At 60.8% G+C, this 10820-nt stretch overlaps 2 protein-coding genes across 2 annotated transcripts; both read right to left on the bottom strand.

Annotated features, from left to right (window-relative positions):
* Positions 1-891: 891 nt before the first annotated feature.
* CHLRE_10g458850v5 (uncharacterized protein) lies at positions 892-5340 on the bottom strand. The gene is made up of 12 exons (XM_043067115.1): positions 5144-5340; positions 4705-4899; positions 4299-4459; positions 3866-3957; positions 3342-3574; positions 3092-3148; positions 2699-2889; positions 2380-2454; positions 2050-2128; positions 1742-1799; positions 1456-1519; positions 892-1301 (listed from the first exon to the last, which is right to left on the bottom strand). The coding sequence occupies exons 1-12, from the start codon at positions 5199-5201 to the stop codon at positions 1239-1241; spliced, it is 1326 nt and encodes a 441-aa protein (XP_042920512.1). The 5' UTR covers positions 5202-5340; the 3' UTR covers positions 892-1238.
* Positions 5341-5408: 68 nt separating this feature from the next.
* On the bottom strand, positions 5409-10810 carry CHLRE_10g458800v5 (uncharacterized protein). The gene is made up of 12 exons (XM_001698339.2): positions 10553-10810; positions 10157-10214; positions 9882-10006; positions 9401-9555; positions 8984-9078; positions 8543-8829; positions 8307-8363; positions 8016-8149; positions 7751-7843; positions 7447-7528; positions 7139-7248; positions 5409-6923 (listed from the first exon to the last, which is right to left on the bottom strand). Exons 1-12 carry the CDS (start codon positions 10608-10610, stop codon positions 6861-6863), a joined length of 1317 nt encoding a protein of 438 aa, XP_001698391.1. The 5' UTR covers positions 10611-10810; the 3' UTR covers positions 5409-6860.
* Positions 10811-10820: the final 10 nt, after the last annotated feature.

The following is a 10820-nucleotide window of genomic DNA, read 5'->3' as shown; positions in this document are numbered from 1 at the left end:
CTACGGGACGCGGATTATGTGAGATATAATTGGAGCTCGGTGGTGTAGAGGCATGCCTGAACCCTGCGGTTGACCTACGACTGCCTACGCAGTTAGGCAGCCCATAGGGGTGCCCCCCACCTTGCCCCCCACTGGGTGCGCCCGTGGGCAGCCCACGATGCCTGCAGAGCCGCAGACAGGGCTCAAGAAATATCGGGGAAAGTGCGTGCGTGTGTGGTTGCAAGGTGGTGCACAGGACGGGCGTTCCTGTCCTGGGAAAGAGAGATGAGCCAGGGGAGCCCTGGTCGTGTGCCTGCGTCTGCTCGACATTAGGTCCGACCCATAGTAGCATGGAGGTCCTGACATGGGGACGAGGTTGTAGGGCCAGCCCATTACTGACACGAACATGCGTGCCATCCTTCCCCGCGTACGGTACGCTTCCCACTCCCAACAGCCCGTCTCACACGCGCATCAGCAGACTCCGCTCCAGGCCTCTTGAATACGTTAGTAACCCATCAGTGAACTTCCGGTTAGCAGAGGCCGGCATTACTGTTTCCGGGTATCTGGCGAACACTTGCGTGCTGCCTGTCATCCGACACTCGCTAGCCGACACAGTCACATCCCGAATGTGACTGCTACCGTATCAACGACTTTGAGTTGGACACCGCACCCGGTGCCCCTCCATAACCAATACCCAGCTATTGCGCTCTCTGTCATTCGCCAGCGTTTTGCTCTTACTTTCTCCAGGCCATGTTGGGCGCTGGGCCGCGAGGGGGCGCGTGTGCAAACTCCCTGTGAGGCCTCTTTTGGGCTAGCCGCTCCACTCTGCCACAGGCAGTCTATACACGAAGGCTGCTGGGATTGGCCGTCGTGAGCGAGAGAGGAGTGCCGTGGCGACGTTGGGGACCCAGCATCTATCCAGACTTACAGCCGATGCCCTGCCTGCCCTCCAACCAGGCATGCGCGCCACGCATGCATCTCACGCAGCCATGCGTATCAATTACACTTGCCGACGTTGCAGTGCACCACCCAGTAATCGAGGTAGAGGCAAGGAGCCGTGCATGTTTGGACTTTGGAGTGGCCACGCATCCGTGAAAACAGCACGTATTACAGCTAGCAACCGTCTTGCTGACAGCCCAGAAGGTTGATACAGTACCTGCTGCAGGCTAATTCAGCAGAGCGGCGCTCAATGCCGGTTTGCCACATCATAAATAGATAGGTTCTTAGGGTCCGTACACGAGAAATAAGCTGCGCTATCCTTAGGTGCTCCTGTAGGTGCAGCGGAAGGCGAACAGCCGGCCGCTAGCACAGGAGTCGCCCACCTGCAAGCACAGGAGGAGGAGGGGAGGAACAAATGGTCGGGCAATGGAATTGACATGCGTGCCAACCTACGTGTGAGATGTACCATGCGTATGGAGACATATGGTTTGCGTCAGGCACGAGCACACCGGCTGACTGTCAAGGCCCCCGACCCACCGTGTAATCCATCTGCTGAAGCGCGGGGTACGTGGCATCGGGCTGGCCGCCTGTGATTGTCACCCTGCGTGTGCAGCACATACAGGTAAGTGACGCAACCGGTATGTATGCCTTGCTAGACGGTATCGGGTAGAGTTACGGGCCTTCCCTGGTGCACGTTGACGGAGGACGCGGGGGTGTATGTAGCACACGCGATGGCGGCGGGCGGGTGGGTGGGCGCGCAGCATGAACCCGCCCCTAGATGAGCGTTGTGTTACATGTTGTGTTACTTGGTAGGGAAACTTACCACTTGTTGGCGTAAGTGCTGGCCTGGAATACAGGCGGGAGGGCGTCGGTCGAAGGGTCTGTTGCAGCACAGTGCAGCAGCAGACCAGCAGATGCGTTGACTGTCAGTTGTATTTCTCAATGCAACAGGTCACGGCAGGAATGACAATGAGTGTGGACCTGCCTCAGCGGCACAGCATGCAGGAGCTAGCCGGGGCGGGGCGGGGCGGCCAGATTGGCAACGTTAGCACGGGTTGCGTGTATGTGTGCGGTAGTCACCGCAGGCACTAGACCTCCCATTGTGATTTAAGAGCACCAATAGCAACCCACCAGCCTCGGGAATCTGCAGCGACGGCAGCACGGTACTGAGGTAGCCAGAGGATCCTTTCTCGCCGGAATAATCGGCCATCTGTGAAGTGGTTATGCGTCAGTGATGGGGGCGGCGTGTGAGGTGCATTGAAGCGGTGATGGGTGTCATCATGCATTGCTTGCGTACGTGTCTGTGCGCGCCTGCCATGTACGTCCTAGCTAGCTAGCCAACCGTGGCCACAAGGCATGCGCACAGAGCACGCACACGGCTTTCCTTGCATGAACCCAATTGAGCCCCAGGCCTGCAATGCTTTATTTCCTAGTCTGGTCCCCCACCCAAGCCCCCACTACCTGCTTGCACACGGTGTCAGCAACCAGAATTGCGAGCTCCTCGTCCTCATCAATAGCGCACAGGGCCGCCATCACCTGTACACGTGTAATCACGTGGTGTTAACAGTAGCTCTGCCTGCTGGTCACCTCGGGCCGCTGCAGCGGCTGCTGAAGCGCCACAAGCATGCCCATAGCCGCACAACCGTGCCGTACCGTGCCGTACCGTGCCGCAGCTGCTCAGATCTGGCTGGTCTGGTCTTCCCTGCTGCCTTCATCCCACACAATAGGGAATAGCAATTGCCAAGCAGCCGCATCCTTTGCTTGATGAAAACCGACGCACCTCGCTCCCGGAGGATTCGGCAAGCATCAGGTCGGCACGCGTGGAGCCGGTGCATATTTCGTACTCCAGTGCAGCAGCCTCGGGGTCCTCGGCATCCTCGGCAGGGGGGGCGCACAGGTTGGACTCCAGGGGTTCGTAGGTGTTCGGGCCCGAACCGTACGTGCGGAGCAGGGCCCGGCGGCTGGGAGGAGCTGCGCGTGTGCGCGGTGTGGCGAGAGGGGACGAGGTTGAAGGATGAACGGAGGGGCAGGAAGGGGCGGGATAGGAGGTAGGGAGAGGGATGGTGGAGGTTTAGGACGGATGTGGCCTCCGCAATCAAGGGCGGGGTGTGCGGGCACATCAGCGGCTGCGAAAGGCATAAACTGCCACACGGGGCGGCGGGCCTGAACTCACCGTCGGGAGGGCTGGGCGGAGACGGCGGGGGCGGGGGCGCGGGGGGAAACTCCTGAACTGCGGGCACAAGGGCACACAAACACAATGTTGTAACCTCGCGGTGGGTAACATGTGCACGTGCACGGAGGCATGCATAAGTTGCAAAACTCCCACCCAGTGATCACGCACCTACCAGGTAGGCACCACTGTACCGTACACATGCATGCATGCAGCAAATCACTGGCCCAATGCCGCATCCACAACTACTCACATGAGCATTCCACGCCAACCAAGGGGCCGGTGTAGTCGCAAGACTTTTCGGTGCGCAGAGCGAAGGTGCAGCGCCAAGAGGCCTCAGCCGGGATGTCAACCTTGCCGGTATAGATGGCACCGCTGCGCAGGGCGCGGCGGGACAGCAGGCGGCGGGCGCCGGAAGTGGCGTCGATCTCGGAAGTGGGCGGCGCATGGTTCGGCGAGCAGTCCAGGTTCTCGATGGGCAGGTCACTGCATGCAGATAGATGGGTGGGTGGAGACGCTCATGAGGGAGGGGAAGGTCAGCACGGGGCGGTGGCCGCTCGGAAAAGGGCGCCTGCGCGGAGAGTGGAATCAAAGCAAGTGACGGCGCCTAGGGCAACATTCGATGGAGGAGAGAAGCACGCGGGCACCACAGGGGCTCGTGTATGTTGGTTGGTGGGGTGACGTGCGCGCACACGGAGCATGCACGCGAGCCTCACATCACAAGCACACAACGCGCAAGTAAGCAAATACGTCGGTTGCCCGAGCGAGTTGACTCACTACTCAGTGGCGGTGTCGTTGGGCGGGCGGCGGTTCACCTCGTCGTCGTAGTACAGCCGGCCGTACGTGTAGCCCAGCAGCTCACACATGACCTACATGAATAAAGTCAATAAACTCAGGGGGTGCGTGGGTGGGTGCTTTGGGCGTTGAGTGAGCAGGGGCACGGCTGCGCCCTATCCTTTATCAGAAGCAATCAGCGCACAACGCACGCAGATGCACGGTGCCCATTCTTTGTTAGTGCGCTCATCGCCTTTGAGTCCCTGATGCCGTGCGTGGTTTGTGCCCCATGCCTCCCCCGTGATCAGACACCCGTTAATGACGAGTGGTGTGGAAACTAATGCGTAATGTGTGCCCGTGTGCTACTGGGTGTGGCAATAATGGTCGGTCACTCATGCGCCCAAATAAGGTGCTAAAAAGCCCCGCACGCACCTACCTGTGCGTCACTATCGTCGATCCCGAACATGTTGCACACGGGCCGCCATGCCACGGCGCCCTCCTCATACTCGTTCAGCCAGCCGTCCTTGGAGGACACCTCCAGGCGGCCGCGGGGCCCACTGCCGCCGCCGCCCACCAGGCGGATTCCGTTGCCCTCGCCTGTAGATCGGATGATGAAATGCGGCAAGCAAGTATGGCAGATGTGTACTGGCGGGGGGCGTGACAAGCGGCGCAGGTGCGGCGCGAAGTGTGGGCCGCCGTGGCTTTTGGGGTCCTGTTAGGCGGACGGGGCGCGCGCCCGGCTCGCTCTCCATGCCGCATGCAAGCGCCGCGCCAGCTCAGACGGCACGCTACCGTACTCGCACCAGCGGCCCCGTGCCGTAACTTAAGCATACCGTACTCACGAGGAAGGACGACAGGAGGAGGGTTCTGCTTCGGCTGAGCTTGGCTGCGAGGCGAGGGCTTGGGTGCGGGCGGCGAAGGTGATTCCGGGACGGCGGCGACTTGCGGGGGAGGTGCGCGGCGGGGCGGCGGCGACTTGCGCGAGGACGTGCGCTTTCCAGGAGGTAGCAGTGTCGAGCGAGGCCGGGCCTCCGCCTCTGCGCATACACGTTCACATACACCGATGGCACGCACGCGCAACGACTAAATGAGTTTCGGCGTGGCCCTTAACCGTTGAAAATCCAACACACATATTTCCCGCTGTAACCGATTGTAGATATGAATGCCTGATTCAGTGTGAATGGCGCGGAACGCCGAAGGCCGCCGCGACGCCACAGCGCTGAGCGAGAAGATGCTGCTGTTGTTCCCACTCGGCTTCTTCCCCCGCCCGGAGCGGCGTACCTTGGTACAGCCCCAGTATAATAGCCACAAAAAGGGCGCAAACTAGCTCGCGCCTCATACTGTCTGAACTAGCTGTCGCGTGTGTGGGCTTAGCCGCAAGTTGCGTAGTCTGCCCAGGTCTGCCTGCGTACCAAGGTGTGGCCAGACTTATCACAGCGCCTAATGGGCAAGTAATCTGCAACTACGTGTGGTGTGTCGATACAACCTGCAGGAGCTGCAGGCGCTTATGAGATGGTCGAGCACATGGGCCGAGGGACGAAAGCAGCCTAATCTGGGCGATTTCGTAACCCTTACCACACTCTCTGCCGCGCAGCCGGCCGGGCCCGCAACAAGCGCAATATAAGTGCGTGTCTTCAGTCCAGGTCATGTATCGCTACGCCTGGTGTGTGCTACGTGTGAAACCCAACCGCCGTCTCGCTCCAGACCCCGTAACGCCGGTCCCCTGTTCGAGCAAGTTCGAGCAAGGACGGGCGGAAGCTCCGACGAAGTTAGCTTCGACAGATGGGAAGTCCCTTAGCAACGCCACCGTTCGCATGCGCCCTGCAAGCAGCTACGGACGGGCGGGGCTGCATGCTGTATGCACATGTGCGTTATTGATCTCGACGCCGCCGCACAACAGGGTAGGCACAACGAACTTTGCCGGCAGCCAAGCTGGCAGCGTCGCAGCAGGCGAACGCGTCCCTGTAGCTTGGAGATGGTGGGGCAGCACCTAGCCAATTAACTAAATTGCTACCTGCAGTATATCGTTTTCAGAGGCCGTAACCTTTGAGCGGATTCCGGTGTCAGCACGCCAGCCACTACACTACGCGCTGGCCTCTGACACCTCCCCTGACCTGCCCCCACGTCGTGTCAGTCCTTGCTAGCTCAGGGGCAGTCAGGGGGTGCAGTACACAGATAGGGTAGGGTGGATGCGTGTGGGCAGCCCCTGTCACGACATCCCCCGTGCTGATGAACCCCTGATGACGTGCCCCGCTGCCATATGGTGAAACGCACCCCTGCCTGAAGTGCCGTCGATAAGCGCCTGAGGAAGTCATGAGTGGAAAACCCCAGGCAAGCCACATAACGGTTTGCCTAGTGGGTTGACGCGCCTTGCTAGGACGCTAGGCGTCTCCACCCGCTCTCCTCAAGCACACACTGCCCGTATGCATTCGCAATTTGTATCTAATGCACCGAACGAAGGCATACCTAGATGCACAGCTACGGCATGCGCCGTGCGCCTCGCTCCACACCACCAGCGCCATCAATTGTCATATTGTAAGTACGCCTCATGCCAGCAGACCACAGCACGCCTGCAACTACTGGACGCACGGCCGGGGCAACACAAACAAGGAGGTGGCTGCCTTATGGCAGGAAAAGGGCTGATCCCGGGTCGTTATCAACCCAGCCACCTTGACGCGGGCGCCTACTAAGCACACGCCTCTATGTTGGGACACAAAAAAGCACACTCCGCTGGTGCACAACACGCTGCTAACGGACGGGCCACTGCAACTGCTGCAAACATTTGTACAACATTTGTTTCAATTTTCAATTCAACTTAGCATTTGGGCCCAACTTTTAAGAAAGGAGAGATGAATGCCTAGCGCGCGTATTAAAATGAATGCTTCTGGCGGCTGCATGGCGCCCACACGTCTGGGAGCCTCGTGCTGCCGGGGAACCGCACGCCTATGTAGATACGCAAAGCCACTTGAAAGCAAGCTACAACATATATTGAAACCTCCTACATGCTAATCTGGCAGTACACGGCGAACATGTAGCCGGTCGGGCAGGGCTCGGTCGTCACCTGCGGCGGGGCATTAAGCACACGGCCGAGGCATGCATGTCACACACAGGCGGGGCTGGCCTGAGACTGGAGCAAGCAGTGTGTGGGGCACACACGGTTGGAGGCGTAGGAGGGTTGCACTGCATGGCCCCGGCCCCGGCCCCGGCTCCGGCCCCAACCCCGACCCTAATCCTGACCCTGACCCTGACCCTGATCCTGACCCTGCTGGCACGCACCTGCAGGTCCAGCTCCTGAAGGGAGAGGGCGGTGGTCACGTCGCCGCCCACAATGGACGCCCAGCCCGTGTACGCGGCTGGGTTGAAGTACGCTGCGTTGGTCACCGGGCCTGCGGAGTGAGGGTGGACCCAGCAGCAGCCGTTTGCAGGACACACCCAGGCAAGGCGGTATCAGTAGGCGTTGGCAGACTGCTTGGGCTTGTGCTGTTGGGGCCTGACCATGCACATGCAGGGCAGTGCAGGGAGACAGGGCCCGAGCAACACAGATGGAAAAGGGAGTGCCCAACCGACTGTGAAAAATGGCTTACTTGTAGGAATGGTCCAGCCTGGCAGCAACGGGTTGCCGCTGACAAAGAAAGAGGGCTTGGGTTTATCGGGCCAGTCAAACGCCTGCGTCATCATGGCACGCACGCAACAGAATGCGCGGGTTACGTCAGATATGCCGGCAAGTCTGGTTGGTGTTTATGCCGGTGGTGCACGCACGGTACGTATGTACGTGTCTTCGCCTGCACCCAATGCACATGCACACGCGACCCGCTTTTACAATTGATGCACCCTTCTTCCGCGCCAAATATTAGCCTCAGGCCCAACCCCAGCAGCGCGCACGCACACCTGCTTGCACGCCACGTCTGCCACGAACGACTCGTCACCGTCGAAGGCCGGGCACAGGGGCGCCCAGATGAGATTGCCGCCAGCGTCCGGCACCTGTTGGAGTTCCGGGGTGGGCAGATGGCGACTGGTGTTGTACAGCCAGTGTGTCCGCGTCGGAGCGTGGACGCTGGATGGGCGGACGGCGTCAGCAGTGCTGGCGACCATCCTCCAGTCCCCAGCCCGCAAGCCCCGAACCGACCAGGCCCTTGCGCAGGCCCCTGCTCACCTGCACCTCCACACGGCCGAACCCTTGGCAGTCCGGCCAGACGTCAGAGCCGGCGTTGCACAAGTTGGGCTCAATGTCACCGGGCATGTAGCTGCCGCCAATGAGACGGATCTTCCCGGACTTGGGCGGAGGGGCTGCAGGGGTTGGGTTGGGTGGAGGAATCAAGAGCTAGGAGGTGGGAAGCGGAGCGTTACGAACCCAGGCTGACCCGCGCCCAGCCCGTAAGTGGGGAGGTGGGAAATGGCTGGTCGGTGAAACGGCGTGGGGCAGCGCAGAGGATGAACGCCTCACCAGGAGGAGGGTTGGGGGGCGACGGCGGCGGTGGTGGCGCAGGCGGGAACTCGGTCACTGCGGGCAGCGCGGAGGCAGCAAAGCGTTGTGTCGTCGGTCCTTCTGGCACCCGTAGCCAGCGGCCTTGCAGGGCCCGACCCAAGAGGTGGCGCAGCCATTATCAAGGACATGCGGTGCTGATAGACGACAGCGCCGCACCGCAATTCGGCGGTACGCGGCCGCGTCAGGGCACTCACTGGAGCACTCGATGCCGACCAGCGGGCCATCGTAGGTGCATTCACCCAGCCGGAACGCGCACGAGTACGGCGACTCGGGCGGGGTGTTGACGTCGCCGCGCAGCGGGGCTGTCAGCTTGCGGGCATGCCCGCCGCCACGCAGCTCGCGGTGCGCGCCCTCCTCCTCGCCCATAGCAGCGGCGCCAGCGGTGTTGAGGGTGTGGCTTGCGCTGGAGCCCGCGTGGAGCATGCGGCGGGCGCCGTCGGGGGAGTTAGAGTAGCAGGACAAGTAGTCCAAAGGGTCTTGGCTGTGTGTGGTGGGGCGCGGACATTGATTGGGCAGAAGCGTGTTAGGAGCAGGGGAGTCAGGAGCTCAAAGGAACAGGCAGGCAGGCCTTGCCTTACGCAGGTACGCTCTCGGAAGAAAGCGCAAACATTGCATTGCCGACGCTAATGACTCACGAGGCATACTCGGACTTGTTGTACGAGTTGGGGTACGCCACCTTGGCTGTGTAGTACTTCCTGCCATACTTGTAGTCCAGCATCTCGCACATGGTCTGCACGACGGCACGTGTTGGAGCGCAAGTGTGAGGGCAGTAGGGCACGGACATGTACGTACGCACCCCATGGCCCCGCGCGCGCCGTGCCCCTGTTCCCCCAGCCCAATGGCGGCAGGCTGCCGCTGCCGTGGGCAGCAACAACGCCTGCTCCGCACCGCCCTGCCTCATAGGCGGCCGTGTTCACCTGCCGTGTGCCCCTGTGACTCCCATGCTAACAGCGCACCTCCCGGCCTCTGCTCTCCCCTCCCATTCCCCCTCTTCCAAACAACACCGCCTTGCAGCACGTGGCCCAGTGTGGTCCAGTGCCCGGCGCCCGCACCTGCGCCGTGTAGTCATCAAAGACGCCGCTGTCACACAGCGGCCGCCACGCCACCGACCCATCATACAAGCCCGACACCCAGCCGTCCGTGGACGAAACCTCCAGGCGGCCGCGGGGCCCTGCGCCGTCCACCAGGCGGATGCCGTTCTTCGCACCTGCACGATAGCAGGTCACATACCGGGTTGCGTCTGGTTGCGTACACGGAGAGGGCTGTTGAAGTATAGCGATCAGCACTCATATACCTCGAGAATGATGCAAGGAACTAATCCATCCCACATCGGGGTGAGCGCTTTTCCTTGCTCAAGTTCAACAAGGGCCATGGTCCGCACGTGGCTGTTCCAAGCCGCCCATGAGCGGAGGGGGCATGTGTGCCCCTGTGCCTGGATGGGCACGTGCGGCGAGGCCCACCGCACACTGCTAAGGCCTGCAGCGCGTCCCCGCGGCACCTGCCAGTCCAGGCTTCTGCTTCAGCCCCACTCACGAACGAAGGCGGGCGGGGGCGGTGACTTTTTCGGCTTGGGGCTCTTCTTCTTGGGGCTCGGCCGTGGCTTCGGGGGCGGCTTGGGACTGGGCGGGCTGGGCGGTTTGGGCGGGCTGGGCTTGGGGCTGTCAGGACGGGGAGGCATCAGGAGGCGGTGTGAGGGGGTATATGTTGACGTTGTAAACCCACACGACCTCCAAACATAGCCATCCGGCTAGGCCGTGCGGCTAGGCCATCCAATAGCATCCATCCAACTGAAGCCGGCTCAGACCCACCTAGGCTTGGGGCTGGGTGACTTGCGGTTCGTTGTCAAAGCGGGCTGCGCGTGAACGACTGGAGAAAGTCGGGCCAGACGGCAGGGGGTTAGAGTGGAAACCGTCAACTGAGATGTTCTACTCACGAATGTCAGCAAGCCATGAACAAACATGCCGAGCCAAAGCCCCACGACGTCGCTACTGTCACAGGGCCTGACCAATGAGCTCCCCCAAAAGAAACATGCAAACCGTACAAGCAAAAGCAGTGCGCTCTGCAACATACAATTCATCTAGTTGTCCATATTATTAAGGGGGCGAGGGCGGGTTGCCCTGAGGCGCTGAGAAGGTGGGCGACGGAGTCTAGTTGAAGTGCCCCTTCGACAGCTCCACAGCAATGAATAAGACTGCGCGACTCACCTGCTGCTGAGAGCAGCAACACCGCTAGCAGAAGGCAAGAGAAGAGGAGCCCGCGCATGGTTTGGTTTGCACGGAAACTAGTAACGCTGGCTACTACTGGATATAAATAGCATGTGTAGCGTGGTGAGACGTCCTTCTTATAGAGAACTGTATATGGCCCAGCGCAAGGGGTTAAGGACGGTTGAGGACGGGCGAGAGGCGCTGGCGCTTGCGTCTTGACCTCTGGCCTTTTACTGTCCAAATCTATATTTGATAATTGAACCTTGCT

The sequence above is a fragment of the Chlamydomonas reinhardtii genome, chromosome 10, assembly GCF_000002595.2.
Source record: "Chlamydomonas reinhardtii strain CC-503 cw92 mt+ chromosome 10, whole genome shotgun sequence".
Taxonomy (NCBI): Eukaryota; Viridiplantae; Chlorophyta; class Chlorophyceae; order Chlamydomonadales; family Chlamydomonadaceae; genus Chlamydomonas; species Chlamydomonas reinhardtii.
This window is presented reverse-complemented; position numbering and strand designations above follow the sequence as displayed.

What these genes read in the sequence shown, in the direction of transcription:
- CHLRE_10g458850v5 (XM_043067115.1), bottom strand. Translation starts at nt 5,201, where the DNA reads ATGAGGCGCGAGCTAGTTTGCGCCCTTTTTGTGGCTATTATACTGGGG. An exon ending in GGTTGGCGTGGAATGCTCAT is followed by an intron (nt 3,149 to 3,341) that starts GTGAGTAGTTGT and finishes TTGTGCCCGCAG; the next exon opens with TTCAGGAGTTTCCCCCCGCG. An exon ending in CTGACACCGTGTGCAAGCAG is followed by an intron (nt 2,129 to 2,379) that starts GTAGTGGGGGCT and finishes ACCACTTCACAG; the next exon opens with ATGGCCGATTATTCCGGCGA.
- CHLRE_10g458800v5 (XM_001698339.2), bottom strand. Translation starts at nt 10,610, where the DNA reads ATGCGCGGGCTCCTCTTCTCTTGCCTTCTGCTAGCGGTGTTGCTGCTC. An exon ending in AACAAGTCCGAGTATGCCTC is followed by an intron (nt 8,830 to 8,983) that starts GTGAGTCATTAG and finishes CACCACACACAG; the next exon opens with CCAAGACCCTTTGGACTACT. An exon ending in TTCAGGAGCTGGACCTGCAG is followed by an intron (nt 6,924 to 7,138) that starts GTGCGTGCCAGC and finishes GCCCCGCCGCAG; the next exon opens with GTGACGACCGAGCCCTGCCC.